The following is a 26,808-nucleotide window of genomic DNA, read 5'->3' as shown; positions in this document are numbered from 1 at the left end:
TTTCTGCAGGGTTGTTCTCATCATCCCTCAGCCTGTACTGATGTTGAGGATTGCCATGACCTAGGTGCAGGGCCTTGCACACAGCCCATCTCTCCAGCCTGTCCCTCTGGATGGCACCCATCCTGTCCTTCAGTCCTACCAACCTCTAAGACACAAACCAGAGACCTATTAGCTTTTGAGTTTAAACTTCCAGGATGTATTCCACCATTATTTAACACAGCAGAGCCTATCATAAGAAACTCTCTGCAACACTGTCCATCTAAGCAGCCCACACAGAAGGTGTACCACAATTATCACCATTTCACAGACGCAAGATCTTGTTAAGTCAGATAAAGCCACTGTTCGCAGAGGCCTGGCCTCAAACTACCTTAGGTCTATTGTGGTGCTTTACTCTCAAGAACACCTCAAGCTACTTTACTACCCGTAAGCATACAGAGGAACAAGCATTTCTCAATCGATTTGTGTGGGGCTTTCAGATAACTGTCTCAGTTCTTATCATCCTGACAGCAGTGTTGTCCCCCTTGCTGTGTACAGCTCATGAAGGGACACTCCACACCTTGAGGCCTCTCACAGATAAGTGGATTCCTAAAAATGCCACACATGAACATCAACGATTTTTAAAATAATGAGGCAAGTACCTCAAGAAATAGGACAAAACTCACATTTTAACCTGCCTCTATTTCAACGGCTTGTCTGACAAAGCGTGGTTTTATTCCTCTGCTGCAACAAATACCTGACGCTCCTCTTCATTAATTACAACTATTTTTCTCCCGTAAACGACTCAGCTGTGGAAAATGAACTTTTACACAAGTATCAAAAGCTTCAAAACTGGAGGCCGTTGCCGAAAACTGCCTTTGTCACGACGTTGACGGCATCGCGGTACCTCTTCAGACACCCCACTCGGGGCTCCCCGCGGCCCTCCGCTGCACTCCGTCATCCGCTGGCAGCCACCCCTGCGTCATGGCTCAGCGATGGCTCCACAGGATTGCCGGCGAGGTCGGCGGCAAGCAACCGTGGCCACTTCCCGCCCTACCTCAGTGGGCTGCTAGTGTCAGAGGGTAGAGGGGACACGCTTCCCGCCACAGAGCACAAGGGCAGCGCTGCCGGCCCATAGAGAGAACGCCTGCTCGCAGACCCTGCAGGACGAAACGCCACCGCCGGCCGCTCAGCCCCGCCAACGCCGCGTGGAAGCTGAGGGGCCGGCACTGCCGCAACGGCAGCTCCCGCGGTAGTGTCAGGGGGTAGAGGGGACACGCTTCCCGCCACAGAGCACAAGGGCAGCGCTGCCGGCCCACAGAGAGAACGCCTGCTCGCAGACGCTGCAGGACGAAGCGCTACGGCTGACGGCTGCTCCCAGCTAACCCCGTGTGGCAGCGGAGGGGCCGGCGCCGCCGCAACGGCAGCTCCCGCGGTAGTGTCAGAGGGTAGAGGGGACACGCTTCCCGCCACAGAGCACAAGGGCAGCGCTGCCGGCCCACAGAGAGAACGCCTGCTCGCAGACGCTGCAGGACGAAGCGCTACGGCTGACGGCTGCTCCCAGCTAACCCCGTGTGGCAGCGGAGGGGCCGGCGCCGCCGCAACGGCAGCTCCCGCGGTAGTGTCAGAGGGTAGAGGGGACACGCTTCCCGCCACAGAGCACAAGGGCAGCGCTGCCGGCCCACAGAGAGAACGCCTGCTCGCAGACGCTGCAGGACGAAGCGCTAGGGCTGACGGCTGCTCCCAGCTAACCCCGTGTGGCAGCGGAGGGGCCGGCGCCGCCGCAACGGCAGCTCCCGCGGGCGGAGCTTCGCAGCCGCGGGGCGGAGCCTGCTGCCTGCCGCGCGCCGGTTCCGGCCTCGAGGCGAGCGCGAGCGTTGTCAGGCCGCAGCGAGCGTCGGTGCCTGGGCTGCATCATGGCTGCGGCCGCGTGGATGCCTACGGTAAGCGACGGGGGACAAGCCCCTTCCTCTCGCCGCTCTTGGGCGAGCCACCGTTTTGGGGGAGCCTGTGACCTTGGCCACGGCGGTTGCTCGGTGGCGCCTGAGGCAGTGTTGCTGCGGGGGGGCGCAGCCCGCAAGGTCGTAGTGCTGCCGGGCCGTGGCTGCACTTCCGAGGGGCGGAGAGCCGCAGGGCATGCAGCCGAATAGCGGTCCCGCGGCGGTGGGGCTTGCTCGGTCCCTTCCCAGGGCTGGATTCTCGGGGCGGCCGCGGGCAGGGTCCACGGCGAGCCGTTACTCAGACGGCCACGGCTGCCCGCGGCGGCCTAGCGGGGAGGTCGCGCCGTAGAGGTCACGGCGGCGTCAGAGCTCCTGGTCGCTGTCAGGCCGCGGCGCGGGGATCATCTCGTGCGGCAGCCGCTGACGGGGGCATGGCTGCTGCTGCGGGCGGCCCGGGCCCCACGCGGGATAACGCAGCGCTGAAAACGCCACTCCTGAAAGAGCCTGCGGTAGCAGCCACTGCGTGTATGCCGGGGAAAAAAGCAGAGATGCTGGGCTCAGTTCAATTGCTTTCTGGCCCTTTACCTGCCTTTTGGGGGTTACCGGCTCAGAACCGTCCTGAAGCGCAGCCACTGGCCCGGGGCCGTCACGAAAACACTGCTGCTTTTGCCTTGAGCAGATGACATTTTTTTCCGCGCCTTTAATAATGATCCATTGGCAGCTAAGTCATTAAGTAAGCCCCTCTTCACCCGTCTGCTAAAATACGGAAGAACTGTGGTGGGTTAAGCGGGACTCATGACTTTAAGGTCAGAATGGGTCCATTTTGTTTAACCTGATTTTCTTCCTGGTGTTACAGATAGTGCACTTAAGTAATGTGCCAGGCCCAAAATGTCTGGCAAGACGGATGGTTTCCTTTCCCTGCATTACTGTGCAATGTAAATCCTGATTCACCTTGTCGGATCCGTACTGGGGGGCACTTGTAATCAGCTTCCACTTCAACTGCTCCAGCTGCTGGCTGAAAGATAATGCTTCTTAGGGTAAACATTGCCTACCTGGTACAGTGACCTTGCACATCTTGTGTTGGGGTACAAATGAAAATAGATTCTAGTCTAAATTACTTCTCCCTTAATCGTTCATTAGAGCACACATGAGTGTGCTCTAATGGTGTTTCTGGTTGTTGCTATCGGTGCCAAAATAGTATCCTTTCTGCCATACAGCTACCTTTATGTACACATCAGTGAAGAGAGAAACACTAATTGGACAGGAGAGGAATACCAACATTTCTGCCTGGGCTGCTAATTGCAGACACACTACATAGGTGAATGTGTTAGAATTTATGACAGTCTGGTGACACTTAGAATCTTTGGACTCCTAAGTCACAGAGACATAAGAAGTACCAGAAGGGTGAGTAGGATTGGAAGGCTGTGACTTTTCAGCAGTTAAGTATTGATACTGATACAACTGGGGATTTTGTCCATGGTGCTCAGCTAGACAAGAGCTCAAGCTAAGATATCTCAGTGTTAAAGCTTAAGCCAGTTCAGAATGTTCCGATATTAAAAAGTGTAAGTCTTGGACTATATTGTGTAGACTTGTGTCTATGGTGAATTTTGTCTTTAACAAGCATTTCATTCAAGCTTTTGCCAAATGGTCAGGTGTGCAGAAGGCAATGCTACAAAACCTACAGATGTAAAAGGGGGCAGAACAAGGTTCACCACAACTTGAGTGGAAGAAGTGTCACTAATGCAAAGTAGTTTTGGAATCATTACCTAAAATGTTTGCTGTCCACCTAACTGTTGGTGAAACTGATTTTTCACTTTGCTTTCCATGAGTCTTAATCTTATGTAATCTGTTTAGTTAGAGTTACTGCAACCTTATTGCAAATGTGCAGTATGTAAGGACTGAGGTTATTCTGCTGTGCTTTCCCCTCACCCTGGGGCAGGATAAGAGAGCACTGCAAAGCACCGCTGTCCTGAATTTACCTTGTGCTAAGAATACCCGGGAGGTGTCAGTGCACAGAACGTCAGAGAGCAGCTTGGCAAAGTCTTTGTTACTCTTGTTTCATCTGGACTTTTCGGCTAGTTTGAGGGAGGAAATTTAAAGCAGTCAGATTTTAAAATGAAGATTTGCTGCGATACTGCTAACTCTTTAAAAAGCTTTGTGTAGTAAAATAGCATCTTTTTGGTTTATGTTGTTGTTTTATGTTTATATTTGCTTTATGTTCTTGCAGGTTTCACGGTTGCTAGGTGCTTTCAAAAACCAAAAACAGGTGACCAGAAGTTTTGTTAGTGCTGTGAGTATATTAGTACCATTTTTTTTCTTTTAAGAAGTTTCTCAAGAAAGGGGTTATAAAATTGCTGTTATTACTCTTACATTCACTCCCAAAAATAAGGCTAAAATGAGAGAACATATGTGCTCTAAATGCCATGCTGGAATTAGATTGTTAATTACTTTGACGATTGCATACTGAAGTGCAAGCAATAATACAAAAGGTTCTAGTAAAAGTGGCATGAAAACTTTTCAGAAAATAATACTCCATTAATACTCCTCTATGGATATAAGCTAATCTTCTGAAACTCATGTGGAAATGGGCACAAAGAAATTGTTGAGAAGCTTCTAATTTTCTATTTTATTTGCAGACTTTCCTCCAAGCACTAGGTTACTGCTCTAAAGTTGCGCCTTTTCAAGGCCCTCTCTTTAGTATCTTAGACACTCACTGTACTTCCTTGTAGATAATTTACCTTCTTTGTGTGTACATGTTTGAAGTGCCTACTGGCTTTTTGTTTTCAGTTCAGGAGGCCTTGAAAACTGCTCAGGCAGAAGCAGGGCTGAGCACCAATGCATGCATCCTTAAGCAGGTCATGATTTTGAAGAGGAGCTGTGGCTTTTAATTATAAGTTTTGTTGAACAAGCAGGTAGAACAGCTAGAAAAGAAACTGAAGGGTAAGGCACCTCTGGTTCAGTTTGTATATCATATTAGTGTTTTAGATGGAACAGTGTCTGTCACATGGAGTCCTCCTGTGCTGCAACGCAACAGCGCAAGACAGCACAAAACTAATGTTGAAGCACTCCATCAGTTACATGCTTGCTCAACAGCACTGCCTTTACTGAAAGCTCCACTTCTTTCATTGTGCACAGTGAATTTCTTGAGCTGAGATCAGTTAAAATATCAGTCAGTATACATTGAAATTCTGAGTGCTTTGTGCTGAGAAGGATGGCAAAGTATTTAGTGAGTACATTTTAATTGGGGTCTTGCAAATAATGCTTTATCTGAGCTGCTTTTTTTGTAGGTCATTAGGAGCCCTTGCAAAACTATTGGGGAAATCTCTGTATGGGACATAAAGAGCTAGGGCATGTATGGTTAGTGATCATAATTTATTTTGTTTTTAATCAAAGCAGAATACTTTCTTCCCCTGTTATTCATTGAGCCTGGGCTGTGCAATTTATTTCAGCTGGTTTTATGCTAATAAAGGAAACATGACTGAGAATATTAGGGAAAGAAAATACGTGGTATTGTTAAAAATAGGTCTTGGATTTTTAGGAATTCACTGGAGGATTTTAGACATGCACGAACTGGGGCTTTTTAAGGTCGATGTAGTTTTTATACTCTTTTCTAGCATGTGTCAGTATTGTGTCGCATGTTGATAATACTGGAGACATAAGAATAGCAGAGGCATAACTAGATAGTATCTCCTTCCAGATTTCAAGAAGAAAGCATGCTGAAGTTAGCCATGTCAACGAGTATTGAGCAGGAACCTGCCTTTCAGGTTAAACCTCTGTGTTTTGATACAGGAACAGATAGTTGGCAGATTTTCAAGCAATTCTCTCAAAATATTTGCACACTCCCTTTAAAGCAAGCCTGGTCATCCTTGCCTCTGTCCATTACTGCTCCTCTTCACAGTCAGTATTCTTCAGCTGAAGCTTTAATTTCTAGTAGTTACTTGGTTCCTACAACACATGAAAATGTTTTCAACATAGAAAACAAGCATTCATTTGTTGTACTACTGATGTTTCTTTACCTAGACGCAAACAGTAACTTTAATACCAGGAGATGGCATAGGACCTGAGATTTCTGCTGCAGTCATGAAGATCTTTGATGCTGCTAAAGTAAGTCATGTTTGTCTTCCTGTAAGCATTTTAACTACAACAAGTATAAACTACACATATTAAAAATGTTTTCTCTTGAAACATGACTTGATCTTTTGGAAGTTATTGAAACTTCTTGACAATAGAAAGAATCCAAAGGTTCAACTAATAAAAGATAGGGTTGTGAAACCAAGGAAGGGCTTGAAACCTTTAGCTGGCAGAAAAGCAGTAAGTTGAGAGCAAATGCTGTGTTACAATTGTGAGATTATGAAGCCAACATGTGATGTAGCAGTCTTGAGCAGCTGGTGGAGGATGTTTGTTCGTTCACTATGTCTTCCAGTGCAGATGACAGTGTGCATAAAAGGACTGGCTTATTTATAGAAATCAAACTGCTGTGCTGGTAACCACATTGACTTCAGTGATATGAAAGCTAAATGTATCCAGGACCTCTTTTACTATCTGTCTGAGGAACTGAACCAGAATTACCCCATTTTCTTGAAAGGGCACACAGCATTTTGGGAAAGCTGCCTCTTGAGTCATTCCCCATTAGTAACAGCACCAAGAAATAATCTTTTACAACTATCCAACTTCTATTTGAAAGAAGTGAACTTCTCTGTAATGATGTATGAAAACCTTACCATAGTTTTGGTTGCTTCTGGAGAGTCAGGCATGAGGTGTGGAGGAACAGAACCTCAGTGTGTGTGAGTGTGTGTTTGCAATACTTAATCAGATTTATTTGTTTCAAAGGGAGTTCTCTGTGATGTTATTCTTAGGTTGGTTCTGTTTGCTTTTGAAAGCACTTATATCTTTTCCTTTATGGTCCTTCCTGATGCAAGGAATGGGTGGTGGTCTGTCTCCACTTAAAATATTCCTGTGCTGAACATAAATTCTGTAAGCATTGGGGAACATCTGCAGATTTTCAGTTAGCAAGCGTGTATTTATATTTTCTAGGCAGTGTAGCTGGGGAGTTCTCAATTCAGTTTTCAAATGTTTAGTCCACAGCTGTAACAGCCTGCAAGAAGTAGCAGTTCTAGTGATTTCTGTGTAGGATGCCTAGGGAGGCATTGTGGTTTTCAAGTTTATGATGATATCTTGTTCATACTATTTCACTGTCACTCAATTTCAGTCTTTAAAAGAATATTGTTTGATTTTGAATTCAAACATCTCATGCTTACTCTTGCCAACCAGAGAAAAATTATTTAGGAAGGCTGGACAGGATTCCTTATGCACCTCTTTGTGAAAGGGAAGTTAAAGCAAAAATCATGGTGTTTAAACTAACAGAATCAATGTGTTTAGGCTCCTATTCAGTGGGAAGAGAGGAATGTTACAGCTATCCAAGGACCAGGAGGGAAGTGGATGATACCTCCAGAAGCCAAAGAATCCATGGATAAAAACAAAATGGGATTAAAAGGTACTTAGTACAAAGATACTAAATACTGGTGGTTTTATCATGAATCTGATGTAAAGCCAAAGTCCTTTACCTGTACTACAATAAAATGGCTAATTATCAGGGACAGCCTGTCAGGTAGTCTTCTGTAATCTTGAAACAGTCCTTCGGTTCAAGGCTGCAACTATCAGATCTAGGAACAATATCAAAGGCAGGTATTACTGAATGTCAATCTTTGGACTCTGCAGAATGTGTTTCTAATGCAGCTGTTAGACAGTAGTATACAATAACTATATTCCTATTTAATAGCATCTTTTTATGTTGTTTTCAGGGAAAGTCTTTTCCAAAAGCTCATATTCCATGTAAGGGTTGCAGTTTGGCCTTTAAACAGCACTCCTCTGGCATTTCAGCACAAAGGTTAAAGCTCTGAAGGAGCTCTACTTTATCAAGAGGTACAACTCAGATTCATGGAGGGGTTTCTCTTCTCATTCATTCTTGGTTTCATTTTTTTTTTCCCTTCAGGTCCTTTAAAGACCCCCATTGCTGCAGGGCACCCATCAATGAACCTGCTTCTGCGTAAGACGTTTGACCTTTATGCAAACGTGCGTCCCTGTGTCTCCATTGAAGGGTACAAAACCCCATACACAGATGTCAACATCGTCACCATTCGGGAGAACACAGAAGGTGAATACAGCGGCATTGAGCACGTGGTACGTTGCTGCAAGCAGAGTGTTTCTGATGGGTTTCTGTGTTTAGTGAGTGGTAACTCTGCCCATCTCAATGGCCTACTAAGAGGTTCAGTGGTGGGTTTTGCTACCCATCACAAAGTTAATTTATTGTGAAAGACATTGTTCAAACTGCCTAACTCTACAAACGTTCATACTAGTGACTTGGAAAATCAGATTACGTTTTTACTTTGCAGATTGTCGATGGTGTTGTGCAAAGTATCAAGCTGATCACAGAAGAAGCTAGCAAGCGTATTGCAGATTTTGCTTTTGAGTATGCCAGAAATAACCAGAGAAGCCACGTTACTGCTGTGCACAAGGCAAATATTATGTATGTCGATGCTTTGTTTTGAGAACAAACAACAGTAATATGTGTTTAACTGTAAATATTTCTTATAAATCTTCTTCAAATGTATAACTGCTGTGGATGCCCCTGGGATTAAGTAAACCAGGTAGTAAGTAAATGCTTCCTCAGTAAAATGGGCAATACTGACCCAGTACTGATAGGTCTGTAATAGTTAGTAAGTTCCTAGTAATCTTGTCACTTCCCTTGCAAAGCTTTGATTTTAAAAATAGCTTTAAACCAGAGACCAAGTTTTAAAATCCAGAATGCAAATGGTTAGTGTCGTTTAGTTCCCAAGCCACTCTGTACTGAGCTGAGTCACAGCACATGGTACTACATGACACCAGCTTTACAACCTCAGAAAGCCTTTTGTAAATGAGTGAGTCATTCTGAGAATTCATGTACGCCTGTTAAACTGCTGATAGGAAAGTACTGTAGGAGGAAATTTAAAAGGCGTACCTTCTCTGACCATAACAAATTTAAAACCTTATTTATATTTCACATGAGGGATAATTAGCTACAAATTAAGTTTCTGCACTCGTAATAATTTCATCCGCTGTTGCATGCAGTTTTTCTTGATCTTCTGAATTGCTTACTTAGAGTGACTGCATATTCTCATGTTTACTTCATTGCAGGAGAATGTCTGATGGGCTTTTCTTGAGAAAATGCAGGGAGGCAGCAGAAAACTGTAAAGATATTAAATTTAATGAAATGTATCTGGATACTGTGTGTCTGAATGTGAGTATCTGTAGGTTTTATCTGTGGTTGTTTTTTTAGGTTAACTTCTTAACCTTATGAAAATATATTTCTTTCCAGATGGTTCAAGACCCATCACAATTTGACGTTCTTGTTATGCCTAACTTGTACGGTGACATCCTCAGGTATGGAGATGTTAATTCAAATGAATCCAACATACAAAATACTGTTACTTCCCAGACAGTTATCCAGGTTATATGCTAGCCAGATGGTTGATGATTTTATGCATCCAGAGTTAAAAACTTTATAAATCAGACTTCACATGGGAAGAAAGGGTGGTATTACCACACTTCAGTTACTAACATGCTGTTGGGAGGGACTACATGATGAGAATGTGCTTCTTAGTTTTTTAGAAAGTGCCTGCTTTTGAAGGCTAAGAATATTGTTCATATAGGGCAGGAGAGAAACTTCTCCAGATGTGTGAAGGATTTCATGTCTTATATTTTAATAAAGAACGTTTACTTAGATATTGGGGAAAAACTTTTGAACAGTAAGAATTAAACTGTCTAAGATGCCTGTGGGACCATGAATTTTATATCACATTTACCATACAGTGGAACGATTCTGCAGGGTTGCTGAAGAATGAGATGTGTGGCCTCATAAATGTCCTATTAGCTCTTGGTTTATGTATTGGTTTGTGGTTTTTTTCCTTCAAATTAAATTTCATATTTAAATAATGGTCAGTGCTAGAGGTACTTGATGTTTTGATGACAAACTCCATCAGCACACACTTTCCAGTCTGTAAAGAGTCTGTGTGGAAAGTATGTTGAGGTAAATGTTGCATGTAAAATTATGACTCTCTAACCTAATACCAATTCTCCTTGCAACTCTAAAGAGAGATTGAGAAAATAGCCTGAATGTGGTTTAAATTTTGCTTAAAATTCGTTTAAAAGTTCAACAACTACTTACATCTTAGAATCCATCTCCTGGTTTTGTACAGATAATAATTTTAAAGAGCCTCTCTTGAAATGGCACTCATTTTACCATGAGGCCATCTGTGACCTCTAAGAAAAATCAGACTCTATTGCTTCTTGCTTTAAGAACTGCCCCCTCACAGTAGCTGTTAACTAGAAGATGTCAAATGAGATCAGTCTTATTACCAGTACTATTTCAACTTGCTTTACTTAACCACTGATTTTGAAGTTCTCATAAAAATTAGGTAAAGAATTTCATAGTTCAAAAAATTTCTAATAAACGTGGATCTGTTCTTGAAGCAGGGCACTTATGTCCCTGTATGAAAGTCTCACCCACAGTTTTAAAGCATGAACATAATGTCAGATGGGTTTGTTGGACTGAATAGGTACAGAAGGAAATCTCTTTAAGTATTAAACACCTTAGTAACAAATGTAGGCAGTATGCATGTTTTCCACAAACTTTATACAACTAAAGCTAATTGATTTATTTTAACTGGAACTTCAAATAGTGTTCTGCAAGGTTGTCCAAAGTTTTCTGCTTGTTAGCTCTTGGTTAGTTAAGTTTTGGGCAATAAAACATTGTGCTAAAATACTAGAGTTTTAAGAGCCTTGTTTATGAGTATGTTCAGCTTTGACGGTACCGTATGGTGACCAGAACTGCTGTGTTTTCCTCCCCTGTGTTGAATTTTGAGAAAGCCAAATGCTGACTGCTTATGGCTGATGCTCTGGTAACCTGAGACTTAGGTGCCATCCAGTGAAGAGAGCTGGGGAGCGTTTAGTCTAGTGGCACTTGGAACATGTTCCTTACGTTCCAGGCAATAAACTTGAGAACTATTGGTTATTCATCTAATTGAGCAAAATTCTTCCACATATCTTGGAAAAATTTTGCATGTAAAAAGTAGTTCTTTGGTCTCTTCAGAAGAAGGCTTCTAGATACCTATAGGGAACTCTACATTACGGTGTCTGCTGTTTTGGGGACTTGCACAGTATTCTGTGCTTTGAGTACCTTTGTGGCGCCTGTGTCTTGATCAGCTTAATATTTGGAATTTCCTTTTAACTTTTGTTTATTAAATTGGCTTCTGCTACCAGTCCTACAGATTTTTGAACATATTCCAGTGGAGTACAAGTGGCTAACAGCATTTATGATTTCTCAGTATTACTTTCAGACTATGCAGCTATATAAAGTTATCATTGCAATAAAATGAGAAACAAATATACTTTAATATCCTGCAGAGACACCTGTATATGGAACAACTTGTGTGGTTTTAATTTTGGGTGGGGTTTCTTTTTCATTTGGTTGTTTTTTTCAGTGACTTGTGTGCTGGACTGATTGGGGGTCTTGGAGTAACACCAAGTGGAAATATTGGTGCTAATGGAGTGGCAATTTTTGAGTCGGTAAGCCTTCTAATGTTAACAGCTATTTTATCTCAGCTTGAGAATCTAAAACTTTTCCAGGGCATGCAGTGGGGCTGTCAGTTAAGTTCCCCATGGAACTATTTTTTACTGTAAAAATGCTGCAGTTTTACTCAGAGAAAATAGTTAAAGTGTGTATTACACATGTTGTTTTTGCATGTCCTTCTACTGACACTTTGTTTTCCCTGGTTTTCATAAGGTAAATATGCTCTGGGAAATAGAACTTAAAGGACATAATTGGGAGGTGCTAGGTGACCTGGTTTCCTCTTTTTGATGCCTTTGTGCTGAATTGGTACTTCCTCTGTCCTTTCCACTAATTGTATCACAGATCAGTAAGGCCTAATATGCCTGAGCATGAAGGCAATGTTTCAGGTTGCTTGCATGCAGTTAAATTGCTTAGGACACTTTAAACAGCATATTGGCTTTACAACAGATGCGTTCACATTTGTTTCCAGGTTCACGGAACTGCACCAGACATTGCAGGAAAAGACATGGCAAATCCAACTGCCCTTCTTCTGAGTGCTGTAATGATGTTGCGTCACATGGGGCTGCACAAGCATGCCTCAAAAATTGAAACAGCTTGCTTTGAGACAATTAAAGATGGAAAGGTAATATCAGAGTGTGCAAATAAGTGCAGCACATTAAAATCATATTCTATGACAGCAGAAATGAACTTAGAACATGAACAGTGGCTGACCTGCCTTGCTGACCTGATGCATGAGCAGTGCCGCTGTCCTCCTCTGAGAGTAATTACATTCCCTTTGGTGGTATTAAATCTCTCCTGCTCAGTAATGAGGACAGGCTTTACCATTCCTTGTGTCTCAGTAATGTTCATCTTGTATTTCCCCAGCTTTGTTAACTCTCAGAGCTAGAACTGAATGTCTGATGAGGGGAAGTAAAGGTTTAAGTAACTAGGGCTATTTCACTTCTGAAGTCTGTAATGCATACAAAGCGTATCTATTTAAATCTGGATCCTGAGGTGAAGGACACTCACTTGTCTTTCACAGGCTTAATTATCCCCTTCTGTTTATAGCTTTTCAGTCCTGGCTCTTTTACTTCTGCTCCTTTTTTTTTTTTTCAGGTCAGTTATTTTCTCTTGTCACTCAGTTTTGGTGTACAAAAGAACAATTTTTATCCATCACTTACTTTTCCACTAAGATTGTAATTTTCCATTCAGCAGTAAGCATCTCCAGATTTGAGACTTGGATAGGATATTCTCTGGGGGGAGGGCTTACACTCTGAAACCTGACTTGAATTTCTGTTTATAATGTTATTGGTTCACTCATTTACTCTGACATCCACCTTTTCAAAACAACACAGATGGAAAAACCCTGAAGACTGAAGTTTAAGAGGATTACCAGTTAGCCTTGCTGGTTCAGGGGCAGGTTCTCATACTGACTATCTTTAGCAGGAGGATCAGAAGCTGTTATGTAGTTACAAGTAACAAATACCCTTAAACAAAAAGCTGTTATGGTTTAACAAGTGGTCTGTTTGCAGCTATCTTTCTGTGTGTAAGAGCCATTATTAAAAAAATAACAAAACCAAAGGTCTAAACTTACAAGTGACTAAAAAGGTGCTCCTGTAAGTTCTCATTCCTGCTCTGGAAATGAAATCCTCCATCTGCAGGTCAGTAATTCTATAGGAGACAACAATACAAGTTTTGTGACGTGGCTGCTTGTTTAATAGCTACTTGCAGTGTTCTGATTGTATGCTTACAACAGAGAAAATACTTTTCAGTTGAAAAAAGCATAATGCAGTTAAAATGACAAGATTCTACAACAGTAACCTTGGTTCTCTCTCATGCTTGCTCTTTTTTTCCTCACTTTCATCCCAGGCATTTAATTAAGATCTGTGTGTGTCATGTGCAGAGAAAACTAATGATTCTAAATTCTCTCCCAGACTGCCTTATTCCAGCTAGGTTGGGCAAGCAATGCTTCCCACTTGTTTATTACTTTACTATCTTCATGCTGCCAGGCAAGAATGGTATTTGATGATAAAGTTTCTTTTAATTCTACATTTTTCTGTCTCCTAACTAAACTAAGCAAATTTATAGAACTGTTAACATGTAGGTAACACATCATTAAGAGCTTTGTGTGCTTTTTTTCCTGTAGGTTTCCTTAAAGTTGTTGGGAGGTTTTGTTGTTTTGTTTATTTGCTTTTTATTTCTATTAGCTGCCTTTGTGCTAAGCTCTCATACATGTATTTTATTTCCAAAGGACAAACATTTTACTGAAAACTTAATACTGTAAATAATTATGTGCCCAAGGGACATTGGAGCACTTTAGCCAAACACACTTTTTGTTCTGTAGTTAGGATAAAATCCTGTTGAAATCTGATACCATAATGCTTGTTATTCACACTCTGCCTGATTCAGTCTGCACAGTCTTTATGATGAAGGCTACGTGGGATGTTGAAAAACTTAACTTGGTGTATTCCTTCAGATCTGTAGTTAGTATCCACACACAACACAGAAGAAGAACATATAGAACTGTTCAGAAATAAGCATTTTTAGTAATACTATTTTTCCTTTCTTCAGGTTTTGACAAAAGACTTGGGAGGTAATGCCAAGTGCTCAGAGTTCACAGAGGAGATCTGCCGCAGAGTACGGGACACGGACTAAACTTTTCTCCTGCTCCTTGTAGTGACTTCAAACGGACACATCACAAAAAGTACCTTCTATGTAACCTGATACCCATCTGCATATGGTTTGTTTGACTCTTCAGAGAGCAAACTTTTTCCTTAGGGCCTCTCCATTAATAAATTTAATCCAAATGGCTAAAAATGATGCTTGTGCCTGCTTTCAGTGGACTTTTCTAAGTGCTTTGTCTTTTTTTTTTTAATCTGGTGAACATTTTTATGTAAGTGAATTCTTTTATTGCCACTGTGACTGTATATGATTTTCCATTGCAAACAGAGGTTTTTACTTTCCACAAAGAAAAATTATGCAAGTCAGTGACAGTCAGTGAAACATAAAAGCACCTTAATGGTTAAAACCTACTACATTAGTCTTGTTGACATTTGAAAGATAGTTTTTTCAGCCTCACAATGGCACAAGATGAACAGAAACGGGTATAAAATAACTTGAAATGGCAATTTCACGTTAAAATCAATAAAAATAGCCACTGCAGGTAGTCTGGTGATTCATGAAATATAGTCTTGCCCCCCAAGGGCACAAAAAAAAATTACAGAATTCTAAAGAATTCATCTATTTGTGTATCTTCAAAAAGCCCACAATCGTTACCCACCAGGAGGTGAAAATTCATGTTAAAGTAAGATTATTTTTGAGATCTGTACACTGAAACAATTAGTACAAGTTTTCCTCTCTGAAACACACATCAGAGACCTTAGGAGAGCATAAATTATGCAAAATTAATTCCGCCATGGATTGCGAGGGGAAAGTATTAACCTGGGAAACTGATACTAAATATTTCATGATTTCTGCTGGAATGCTTTTTGTGCTGTACTTTCAGGCATATTCTGTTCAATGTGTCTTACTGTATTGACTAGGAATTTTGTTATAGAAAATCTGAATGTAAGGACTCATCCTAAATGGATTAAGAGAGATCAAAGGTTTGGCTCTGGTGCCTATGTTCCAGAAATATATTTCATCCCTATTCATGGGGATCTGAGACTATTTTTTCCTTGCTTACTAAGCTTAGTGGATGTAAAGGCAATTCTTTTCACTCCTTTCACATACAGATTGTTGTATGAGTCACTCTGATCTGTATGTCTTAAGGTATGCTTCCATTAGTACACCCTACCAAAAATTGTATTTTAAAACTCATAGCACAGGACTATCCCTGCTGCCTGAATGAGGCTTAAAGTTTAGTTCTATTAGTAGACATTACTTCATTACTTTCTATGGAGACTGTTTAGGCTGGTTGTTTCAGAAGCAAAACGAATTTTTGGAGTAACAGCTTCTGGTGTCACTCCAAGTAAACACATCAGCTTTTTTCATACAGTTTAACAATGTGAGATTTATTCCTTGTGCACTCCGCTTTTGGTGAAAAGGGCAATATTTCTTTCTGTGTTTTACAAGCTGCTGCTCCCTTGTTTCCTTTAGATTAATATTGTTAAAGAACTTTCAAATTACCATTGCGCACAAAATGGGGAAAAAATAAACTTTTCAAAGTCCTACTGCTTCTTTTCTTTTTGTAATCCTAGGCTGCTGCCTTGTGTGTCCAGCTGATTGCTGGTACTTGCCACAGATGTCAAGTCTGGAAGATGTCTAAGACTGGTAATGAAACTTTCATGGAAACAATATTCTATTCTGGGTGGGGTTTGTTATCAAGAGCAGTGGCTCTAGCCTTCCTGCTCGTGTTGGCTATTAGAATGTTCTGACCAAGATGACTTACTAACACCAAGCCCTTCAGATATTTTCTGTCATGTACATCCTTCACATCACAGGATTTGTTTTTTATATATGAAGGAATGCAGATGGCTTCTAATCTCTAGCTTTAAAAACTAAAGTGCTGTGAACAATTATAAACAAGTTTCTGTTTTACATAGTTCATTGTGAGAGCTCCCATAATTGCTAGTTCCTGTCTTTCAGTCTTAGGGAGCTATACCCCCAATTTTTTTATTGTTTTTAGGAGAAACAGTAATGCTTATTTCAACAGAGATTCAAGACATGATCAGCTGCTCTTTTCGCAAGTCTGAACTCTACCCACTGTAAAAACTGGAAGAGGAGTGTTAGTGAACAAAAAGCAACTCTTCTGGGATGGAAAAAAAACAGCCTTTTAGATTTTTTTTTTCATTCTCTGTTATCAGTGGAATGGTACAATAGGTTCACTAAGCAGCACTGCTCACTACTGATCTACCAGAAAATGAGCTACAGGCAATATCCTGGAGAATAAAAAAATGTAAAAAAAAGATCACTGCAGGAAACATTTGTGTGTCAGTTTAGAGGAATTAATCAGCTCTTTCTGATTAATTAACACAAGAGGATGCTTTTAATTATTTAGGTCACAAAGTGAAAACAACATAAAAAATAAAGACACTGTATAGATGCTTCTGTAAAGAGGACGAATGGTCATGTGAGTATCACAAGCACCACAATCAACAGAGCAATTTCCTAGCAGTTCTAATCAATAAACTACAAAACCAAAACAAGCATAAATCCTTGTTCATGCTTTTGATTAGGAAATTCTTTAGCTCACAGATCTTTCTTAATGCTTGAATGAAGATGTCTTATTCTTCATAGAAGGAGGCTATTTCACTTTTGTATTTCTCAAGCACGGTGAGTCGTTTTAACTTCATTGTTGGACCTTAAAAGAGGAAGGTAGTCACAACACCAGACACAGGAACAAATTTCCTACTCAGTTTGAGCTTTGGTTCCTAAGATTCTCTAACACAGAGCATGTTTAGAAAAACGTGTCCCACCCTCAAAACTGTAAATGCCTGCTGAAAGCAAAAACCTAAGCGGGCATGTATGGTTGCTTCCACATAAGCAGAAAGACTTCAAAAGGAACCACAGATAGGAGAGTGATGACTGCCTACCACTACTGCTCTACTGCTTTTTTTTTTTTTCATTTAAAAATGAAGTGTTACTGTTTTGACAGCTTTTAAGCAATTCTTAGTTTAAGTGCTTGGTAATGTGTCTGGGACATAGGCTTTCACCGTTTTTGCTTTTCTTGTTTTAGCAAGAAATTTTCAGTATTAGTAGTGGAAGTTATTATCTTAATGCACAGGGAATTAACCAAAATCGACTGTTTAATAGCCCTCAGCAATCTGAAATTTACCAATAGAGCCAGCTGTGTACATGAGCACAGATTGATAACCTATCCACACAGCAAACCCTCCAATTTTTGTATTCTTTAACACAATGTGTAATAGTAGTTTTTTCCTTTCCCGCTAGTGGCTGTGCCCAGAATTTTCCATACAAAACTCTATTTGAGTACTTTTAGGTTGACAAGCTCTTTGCTGTGTGCATAGGTCGGTATAGATGAGTCATCTTACCTAGCTCTCCTCCAGAAATGGAAAAATCTCTCGGCAGGAGTATCCATTTTTTAATGCAGTGAACCCTGTTAGTAGCCGTCAAGTTGACTTTGTTGATTCCCTCCTGGATGGCCTGGTAAATCGCTTGGTCTCTTGTAGCTACAATCTCTGATACTTTAGTTGCTTTACTACCCATCTTCTGGCAGAAGTCTCTAGCTTGCTCTGTGAGAGTGTCAGTGGGATCAGATGTATCTGGGTCCAGCACACTCTAAAATATCAAATGAGGGGAATCATCAAATGCCTGCTCTTGGCAAGGCATTAAGTGTTTTGCCTATCAGGTCCTCCCTACCTAGTAATAATCAACACCTGAACATCCTGTAAGCCTCAAAAAGCAAAACCACCTGCAGATTGCAGTACTTACCTTTCCAATTGGCTACTGAACGCACGCTGGGTTTTTTGCCTTTATGCAGATGACATGAGAAAACTTTAAATGTCTCAATGCATCAAGTAAGGAAGTACAGACCTTGAATTTTGATCATATTTTCCAAATGACTCCGTTGTTAAATTACATTACTCCAGTGTAATGTACACAGCTTGAGAGACAAGTATTTATTAACTTAAGCTTCTTAAATTAGTAGCTCAATTGTACATGTAGATAGGGAGTATGGGAGAAAAACTACAGGATCATTCAGTATGTGTGCACACAGGAAAAAAGTGCAAGAACAGTGGTTTCTCAAAGCACGTGCCACAGCAAAGCCAATTAACAGTTCTCTTCCACAGACATCCTGGTGGTGTATCAGAAGAAACTGTAGAGAAATGCTTCTGCTGGCAACTTTTAGAACTGGTTTTGGATGCAAAAGAAACATTTACTGGCTTTGCTCACGTGCAAGAATAAAAGTTATTGCTGTGCTCAGTTACACAAACTTCTCACTCTTTCAACACTTCTTAATTTAAAAAAATGCATTTGCATTTTTTACTGTTTGGGTTTTGGGGTTTGTTTGTGGTTGGCTGGTTTGGGATTTTTTAGAATGTCCTATTACACGTGGAAGAGAAACAGCACTTAACAGATGTTTAGCAGATCACCTAGCCACACAAAGTTCAGGCCATCAATTTGGTCTGGAGAGCCTATCCATTTATTCCCACTAACACACTTGCATCTAATTTGGGGTCTTCTTGCAAACAGTTCAAAATTCTTTTGTTAGTTTCAGGTGTATAATTTCCCTGAAATGAGTTTCAAAACTGGTTTACCTTTAGGGTCAGCAACATTGACAAAAACTTCTTTTTATCTCCAATCACCATAGCATTGCTAACAATTGGGAGTTCCTTTTTAACAGCCTCTTCAATTGGAATTGGAGGCACATTTTCACCTCCTGCTGTAATAATCAAATCTAGAAAACAAACGAAAAAAGGGCTGTTAGTTGAACTCTGAAGACCATGTAGTCTGGACTGACACACTGCTCCTAACACAAAGAGAGAATTTTTTTCCCAAGACAATGTTTTCCAAGAAACAAAGCCTGTTAATTAACTATCTTAAAAGCAACACTGCTCATAATTTTCAAGTTTTCAGTTCTCCCTCAGTGTAACATGTTTGCTCCAGGTAATTTTTATCTAATCCAGTCACAGATTAGTTATGCTCTAGGCACTATTGCACAATCTGGTCTTTTTCTTTTGAGCAATCACTTCTTCCAAATCAGCATACAATTCACTCTATTGTACTGTTGCTATCTCACCAAAAGGCAAGTTCATTGTTTACATCATGATTAAAAGTAATTCTTAAAGCCACCAAGAGGGGTCAGACAAAAATCAGTTACTGCTACAGGAAAGCTCCATAAAAGCAACACGAAAACCAGGGAGAGAAGAGTGTGAGAGAGAAGTCAAATAGGGAAGTTGGCTTCTGACATGAGTGAATACAATGACAGACTGGAATCTTAATATTTTTAAGGTTTGTAAACGACAAAGAAATGTACATTTCTATTTGAATGCATTTGTTCTGAAGTACAATAGAGGTATTCATAGGATTCTTCAACATTGGAATATTATTTAATCAATTTTCAACTCTTCAGTTTCATTACACTGGCAACTTCTCGCTGTTCTCAAGTAATAGTGTTTGTGGCACCTCAGAACATGCTGCAATAATGCAGACAAATGGCACAGCAGTCCTGTGTGCACTAATGCAGCCCACCGCATGCATTAGGCTGGTACCTGATTCTATCAGCAATGAACTTGAAGAATTTAGATGCAATCAAAGGAATATATCACCCTTTCAGTATCCACAGGTTTGGGCCCTGTCACCTCTATTGCTCCAAGAGAACTATGATGAGAAATAACTTCCAGTTTGCACTCAACCTTCTTGTATGGACTAGGCATTGATTTCATAACTATAAAAGTTATTTCCCCCCCTAGTCAACACACTGCACACCTTTGAGAAAACACAAGTAGTGTTTATAGAATGAAAGACTTCTGTCAAATCATAGATTGTGTCAAACCACAAACTAACCAAAGTTAGTTGCGTGTTAGCTAGGTCTATTTTTTCTCTTCATTCCATCCTCCTTTTGCCTCAAACCTGGTTTTGTCCTAGATCCTCTACCAGTCTCTCTGGCACTTCTTTTTTCCATTGTCTGAGACGTCAGTTTCTTCCCAGCTGATCGAGACAGCTGAAATATTTGCAACAACTTTTTAAACACCTCTACAGATACTCTCCCTGTATGGACTTCTCTAGCTACAGAGCACAAAGATAAAGCTAATGAGTCCTAAACCTCACAAGAACTATAGAACCACAGTCCCAATCAGTCACTATAACAAAAGATTCTGCATTACTTCCTGCTAGATTTTACTTTATTTGGTCTTGCATTTACAGCTGTCATGGAACTGGATACGGATATCTTATCCCAGATGATCTACCTACCCTGTAAATTAGAGTAATTGTTATTAGTTCAGTAGTCAAGGAAGATGTAAGTGAAAGACAAATGTTATGATGGAATGAGACTAGGAGCTGCTAACTGCTATGCTAAAGGAAAACGAATCAGACAAGAAAGCTAGTTAAAATCATGATAGCTGCTTTTGGCCCAGGCTATTAATACTATCTACTTATGTTCTGGCTCCTAACAGGACACTAAGCCACCCTATGACAATTTCACTCATCTGTGTTAACTCCTTAGTGATTCATCATGTATTCCAAGATGGTAGTTACTTACTTTTTAAACCTTCTTTAGTTTCATCCTGACTATGACTCTGAAAAAAAACTTCCAAGTAAGCAAGTGACCAGTCTTACTCTCTCGTGAGACTTCACTAATGCCCAAAGGTTTATTGTTTTAGCTTTGGCCCTCTAGCTTCCATACTAACTTACCTACTGCTCTCTTCAATATTCTGCAAATACGTCACCCAAGGCATCAGAGGAACCTGCCTCTGACCTGCAGCAGCACCTTCTATAACACAGAGGACTGTCTCTTGTTACTGCCTAAACTCATAACATGCCATCAGGACAATGCAGCAAGATTCAGAAGAATATGCCTACCTAGATTTTTAAAAGACACATTATATCTGCATTATTCCTTTGCATTACTGATTGTAATTAATACTGAATAACAATCTGGGAGATAAAAATGCCTCACTGTAGAAACTGAATCATCTCCACCTATTACAGACCGGAGGGAAACCTTTCCTGAATAGGGCACACCACTGTTTCCTCATGGGAGAGATTACTTCACCTTCCTCTTAGGTCAGTGCTGTTGGCATTAGACAAAAGACACTTAATTACGTGTGCCACATTTGACATGTGACTGAACAGTGCTGAACAGTTACCATAATCATTGAGCAAGATTTTACTTATTACCTTTAACTCTTCCAGTGACAAACAGAAAGCCATCCTTGTCCAACTTTCCTAAATCTCCAGAATGGAGCCACCCATCCTCATCAAAGGCTTCTTTAGTTTTGTCTTCCATATTTAAATAACCCATGAAAACAGTCCTTCCCCAGAAACAGATTTCTCCATTGCCTTCTGTATCTTTGTCCACCAACTTCACTCTGCAGCCAGGTGCTGGTTTACCACAGCTATCAAAGAGGAGCATGAAAAGCCACAAGAAGCATAGAATTATTGAATATAATACTGATGTCTAATGCACCAAATCCCCAAACCTAGCAAATGTTAGTGACTGTAAATACCACCTTGCTATTTACAGCTAAATAGCACCTGTTTGAAGGGCAGAAACATCAAAGTATCTAAGCACTTTTCAGCTATCTACCTTGCCCTCTGCTTTCTCATTTTTTCCCTCTCTGTATCTTCATCCATAAAAACACTTTTGTATTTGCAGTCTTGGATTTCAGAAGTATCCCATCCTGGGCCAGGGCTGGCTAAGATATACATCAGGTTTAGTAACTGTGCTCTGCATATAATGTTGCAGATGACTATGAGTGTTCCTGGCATGGCACGCTATGGAGGTGATACATTCAGCTTCCAACTTGGAAGTTATTTTGCCTCCCAAAAAATCACAACAGAGTGTCAGTGTGTTCAGAGGAAATAAAATAAGAGCAGTGAGATCGTTCTTGGTCTCTTCTCATATATGTAATGAAACATTAAACAAAGAAATAAAATTACCTGTGCTGCCTGTAAATAAAAGGCCCAGACACACAATGTGGGCCTGTGGTCTCACTCATCCCATAGGCCTCATACAGGGTGATGTTCAGACCCAAGAAGAAATAGAGTGTTTCTGTATTGAGGGGAGCAGCACCAGAAAAGTGCTTCTGACAGGAAGAAAACCCCAGTGCATTGCGTATTTTTGCAAGCACTAAGTAGTCTGCTATCCTTGTCCAGAGCTGGTTTAAATCACTGCTGAGCACAAAACAGACAACAGGAGGAGACAGTAAGTCAGAGTAACTTGTGAAACTTCCCAAAGTCAGACACGAGTTTCATTTAGAGACACATGTGGATGTTGACAGAAGTGCCATCAGTAAGGATAGGTGACATATTCATCCTTTTTTTCCTTCATTTAGTGTCTTTTGCTGCTAGTGAACTCTAACCGCTAAGGTGTCTGAATACTGCAGGTACATAAAGGATCTATAACAATGTCTAGGGGTGTCCCCTAAATTTTCCTCCCTTTCATAGACCCCATTCAAATTTGTGCCATTCCTTGCACCAGTAACTACCACTTGTACAGCTGAAAACTAACCTATGCAGCTCAGAGAAGACACCAAGCTGGGACAGGTTAGTGGGAATAAGTTTTCAGGAAGGACAGAGAGACACTTGTAACAGCCACTTATGTTTAAGATTAGCCTACTGTAGCTGGTAACTGCACCCTCCATCTTGCATTGATTTTCCTGTGCTGCCAAGCCAAATTTCACCCATTTACACTTACAGCCTCACTGACACTTTACAGTTTATACCACGCAGAGAGCTAGTTTCAGGTTGATGTAAATCTCACTCATTATAATACATACCTGCTTGAGCAGTTTAAGTTTCTCTCTAAGCTAAGTGACATAGCCCATGACAACATTTTCTTCTTCACAAATCCTGACTGAGCAGAAACATCTTTTAGTTTCTCCATGATTTTCTCCCACACTCGGGGAACCCCCATGTGGGATGTTGGCTGCACTTCTCTTAGTGTGTTGATCAAGCTGCCCTGTTGAAGTTGGTAAATTGTTTCAAAACATTGCATAAGATCCACAGCAGTGACAATGAGAGTTAGTGATGCAATACCTGCAATACTAACATGTAGAACATCACTGAACACAAAGGATATAAAAAACAACTCCAAACCTACTTCAGTCAGACACGTGTACTCACATGTGCTAGTTCTGACACATCGGGGAGCTGTGTATTCAAAAAGGAAAACATATGGGTGGTCTAGTTCCTTCTGCCTCCCTTTCCTCCAAAAACTGATTATAATTCTTTTGCTTTAGATGTGGATTGGCACTGTATATTTTAGAGCACTGGATCACAAACCTAACTGGTTTTTTTTTCCAGTAGTTATTACCATAATGAACTCTCTACATCTCTTCGAAGACATATTCTCCCATTGGGATGTTTTCTAAGAGGAAAAAGTTCAGTCTTAATTAGGTGCAATAAAGACAGATACCTTCAGAGCATCTGGCTCAGCAAAGTAAACTTGCTCTCCCCATTTGATTCCAGTCCACAGGTCATACATCTGTGCAGCTACATGGCTGAGTGGCAGGTAACTGACTATAGACTCCTGCTGGACCTCTGCAGGTTGCATACCTGCTGCTCTGCTGCAATGCGCTGATGTCCAAGTTACCTGTTCAAATAAATAATAAAACACAGGTATGGTGGTTTTCTCTTGTTTCCTTTTAAGACAAGCAATCTGCATGCTATGCTGGTGAAACAACAAAGAATCTGTGCTCACAGAGATTTCTAAAGATGCTATGATCTCCGACAACATATCCCTGTCAATTCCCTGGGGAAACTTGGTCAAAGGCAACATGAACTTAGTAGCAACCCAGACTTGAAGATAACATAAGCAAACAGTCTTTCAGCTGCCCTATTGGGTTATAAATGTTAACTCCTCATGCCCGAATGACACACTGAACAGGACAGCCATGGGCTGGATGGGCAAGGAGTAAATCGATCTGCTCATTCTTTTGCAGCTCTCCTACTCTGCATACTTTTATCAAGCTGTCACATTCCACCAATACTCTGCCTTTACCTAGAAAAAAGCCATAAATACTCAGTGATCATTGAGCAGAAAAAGGACAGCTTAGTATCAGCAACAAGCCCATTGTTTTGTATTGATCATCACCTGGTTAAGCACTAATAAGGAAGACAACAGCTGTATTCTGCTCCTCTGGAAGCCTCTGAGCACAGTGTTTCACAAGTGATACTCTGCCCCATACAACCTGCCATGGCTGCTCTGCACACATGAATATTTTTACAGATGTACTGCCTCACTTCTTCATGAACCTAGGTGATATTCCTCCCCCTTCTTCCTAATTCCCACTTTATCTCAAGCGATGCCATTCAAAGACGCTAAATATGCCTATCCTCATTACTGGAACATAGCATATGGAAGACCTACAAATGTGTCTAGGAAGGGGTATGAGGAGGTAGCAAAAAAGATGTAAAAAAGCCAAACCATGAACCACAACACCACCCAGCCTCAACACCTCCCCCCATCAAAACAAAACATCTTCTTTGCACAGTAATCTTTACTGTCTAAAATAAAGCTTTTGTTTACCTAACAAAGGCACCAGAAATGGGCAGAGCAGGGCATCCAAACTAGATTATTCAAGAGGGCAGAAAGGAGATACAGATCGCATGCAACACCTGCTATCAGTGTGTTCCTGCCAACTCCTTTTCTCTAAAACAAACTAGAAGGTACAAGCATATGTTTAGTCTAAGGGAACACAGCTTCTCCAGATAAGTTTTTGAAGAGCATCATACTGTCATGCCAGGCCACTCCAGGTTTGGATGGCAGCACTGGACAAGAAGCTATGGGCCACTTACACAGTATGCAGAATGGGATGTCTTTGAGATGTGGCTATCACTGACCGCTTACCCTCTAGGCCTTGCAGCATGCACACTTGCAGCAGGCTCATGTGGGTGCATATATGACTGTCTCAGCACTGGTATTGCACATGGACAGTGACGAACATCTTTTGACTAAAGAAGGCAGCAGCAGAGCCACAGGCAAGGCATGTTTTCCACTGTTCATCAACATAAAAATAGCCTGCTTGTGATCAGCAGCCAGGAATAGTTTGGCAGCTAACATGGAAATGACACCAGATTCCTTTGAGATAGAAGGGCACAGCATCTGCAGCGTCAGATTAGTCTTTCCGTCTACCAAGTCCACGATCTTCTGCTCCAGATACTAGTGTATGAATTGGCTACATTTGGGTGAATTGCTTCACATAGTGTGTGTGTCTGCAATAGTTTCTCTTTTAAGAGGAAAGGCCACAACTCAACCCAGTCCTTTCACAGACTGTTGGTGTGTTCAGAAAGGTTCCCTATTACTCTCCATTCCCACTCAGTCACCTTGAGAAAAAGTAAACAAACAAACCCACAAAACAACCACACTTCAGATCTTTGTTAGGAGACCTCTGTGGAAAGTCCTTTTTGCAAACAACTTTTCTCTATTATTGGAAGATTTTCTGTTTGAGACAGTGCAGGTAGTGCCGTTTTAGGTACCAGCACTATGCACTAGAGCTGTATTAATCCTCCAGTGACAGACATAGAACCTATTCCTAGGAATACAATAATGCCAAAGTTAAAAGCACCATGCATCCACACCAATTCTAACAAGATTTGCAGAAGCTGTCCATCAGGCTGTTTTGATGGCTGATGTATATCCTTTGTTTGTGACGACCTGCGGTATCACCGGACAGACTATGACAATCTGAATTATATTTATGAATACATGCATTGTATTTCACAAGAAAAACAGTGACTAAAAGAGAAAAAAAATCCCTAAAAATCTTTTCAGTCTTGTGAAGTGCTGCTTCCAAAGGAGTTTCTTTCTGTATCTTGCTCATGCTGTACCACAAACAGCCAACCGCATTTTGAGTTTTACTTTATACTAAGTGCACCACTCATGGCACAAAAGTGAAATAACTTCAAGGCTCTAGTAGGTACCAGTCATTTTAAAACACAGCAAGAAATATCCTCTGCTATTTTTATGCTGAAGGAAGAGGCTAAAGTACATACATTGTCATGACTCAGCATGGCTCCTTTTGGCTTCCCAGTTGTTCCGGATGTGTATATTAGCACACAGCACTGATCTGGCTTTTGGGAGTTAATAATATCATCCAAAGTCCTATCAGATACATCATTTCCCAACTTCAGAAATTCTTCCATCTAGAAGACATAATAAAAAGCACATGGTATCAAATGGCTGCTTACAAGAGGGAAAGATGATTACCTTACCAGTCTCAAAAGTGGCAGAAAAATTCAGTGCCTTGCTCTGAACACATTTCCAAGGCACACTTCTCCAGGTCTTGTCTATGTGAGAAATATGACCAGAATAAGCTTGGAACTTTATGTGCAAATTGAAAATAGACTATCTAAAATTGTGCTGCTGTGAGTCTTTCCTGTACCTAAGAAAGCAACAGCAATAAAATTCTTCTTCCAAGATGGATACTATGGACCAGTCATAGAGGCTAAAATCCTGTTACTGTCTCAGACTGCTTGAGACTGCTTGCATCTTATTTAAAAGCAGTGTGGACGTACTGCTTTTAAGTAAGAGTATACTTATGATATTACATCTGTAATTTCTTATCTTCCCTATAAATACAAATATAAAGCAACTGGATGAAAGCTTTTTGGCAAACACATTATCTAGATGTGTGAATGTTTGCCCAAATTATCTGCTGTTTTATAGTAAACACAGCA

The 26,808-nt window shown here is 41.0% G+C and overlaps 3 protein-coding genes across 7 annotated transcripts in view; 1 reads left to right on the top strand and 2 right to left on the bottom strand.

Moving 5' to 3' along the window:
• CIB2 (calcium and integrin binding family member 2) overlaps window positions 1-937 on the bottom strand; it is a 38,969-nt gene extending 38,032 nt beyond the window's left edge. The window contains exon 1 of the mRNA XM_064158179.1: window positions 807-937. Coding sequence (XP_064014249.1) covers window positions 807-937 — 131 coding nt within the window. The remainder of the gene's footprint in view (window positions 1-806) is intronic.
• Window positions 938-1,780: 843 nt separating this feature from the next.
• On the top strand, window positions 1,781-15,674 carry IDH3A (isocitrate dehydrogenase (NAD(+)) 3 catalytic subunit alpha). Its single transcript, XM_064157363.1, has 11 exons — window positions 1,781-1,919; window positions 4,144-4,206; window positions 5,937-6,020; window positions 7,296-7,410; window positions 7,909-8,096; window positions 8,309-8,442; window positions 9,090-9,192; window positions 9,271-9,335; window positions 11,435-11,519; window positions 11,993-12,145; window positions 14,074-15,674. The coding sequence occupies exons 1-11, from the start codon at window positions 1,893-1,895 to the stop codon at window positions 14,155-14,157; spliced, it is 1,101 nt and encodes a 366-aa protein (XP_064013433.1). The 5' UTR covers window positions 1,781-1,892; the 3' UTR covers window positions 14,158-15,674.
• A 796-nt stretch (window positions 15,675-16,470) lies between these two features.
• Window positions 16,471-26,808, bottom strand: part of ACSBG1 (acyl-CoA synthetase bubblegum family member 1) — a 37,536-nt gene continuing 27,198 nt past the window's right edge. For 4 of the 5 annotated variants that reach the window (XM_064157362.1, XM_064157358.1, XM_064157360.1 and 1 more), the window contains 8 exons: window positions 26,125-26,274; window positions 23,546-23,722; window positions 22,908-23,089; window positions 22,069-22,302; window positions 21,307-21,524; window positions 18,723-18,862; window positions 17,496-17,742; window positions 16,471-16,804 (listed from right to left, as the gene is read on the bottom strand). In XM_064157362.1, the coding sequence (XP_064013432.1) occupies window positions 16,728-16,804; window positions 17,496-17,742; window positions 18,723-18,862; window positions 21,307-21,524; window positions 22,069-22,302; window positions 22,908-23,089; window positions 23,546-23,722; window positions 26,125-26,274 (1,425 nt within the window). In that variant the 3' untranslated portion in view covers window positions 16,471-16,727. The remainder of the gene's footprint in view (window positions 16,805-17,495; window positions 17,743-18,722; window positions 18,863-21,306; window positions 21,525-22,068; window positions 22,303-22,907; window positions 23,090-23,545; window positions 23,723-26,124; window positions 26,275-26,808) is intronic. The other variant, XM_064157359.1, reaches the window with a different exon arrangement.

The sequence above is a fragment of the Pogoniulus pusillus genome, chromosome 17 (genome assembly GCF_015220805.1).
Source record: "Pogoniulus pusillus isolate bPogPus1 chromosome 17, bPogPus1.pri, whole genome shotgun sequence".
NCBI classification, from domain to species: Eukaryota; Metazoa; Chordata; class Aves; order Piciformes; family Lybiidae; genus Pogoniulus; species Pogoniulus pusillus.
Note: the sequence above shows the minus strand (reverse complement) of the source record. Positions and strands in the feature narration are given on the sequence as shown.

Bases quoted from the DNA above. Each gene is read 5' to 3' on its own strand.
- IDH3A (XM_064157363.1), top strand. From the start codon at position 1,893: ATGGCTGCGGCCGCGTGGATGCCTACG. The intron at 4,207-5,936 runs GTGAGTATATTA...TTCTTTACCTAG, and splicing joins CCAGAAGTTTTGTTAGTGCT to ACGCAAACAGTAACTTTAAT. The intron at 11,520-11,992 runs GTAAGCCTTCTA...ATTTGTTTCCAG, and splicing joins GAGTGGCAATTTTTGAGTCG to GTTCACGGAACTGCACCAGA.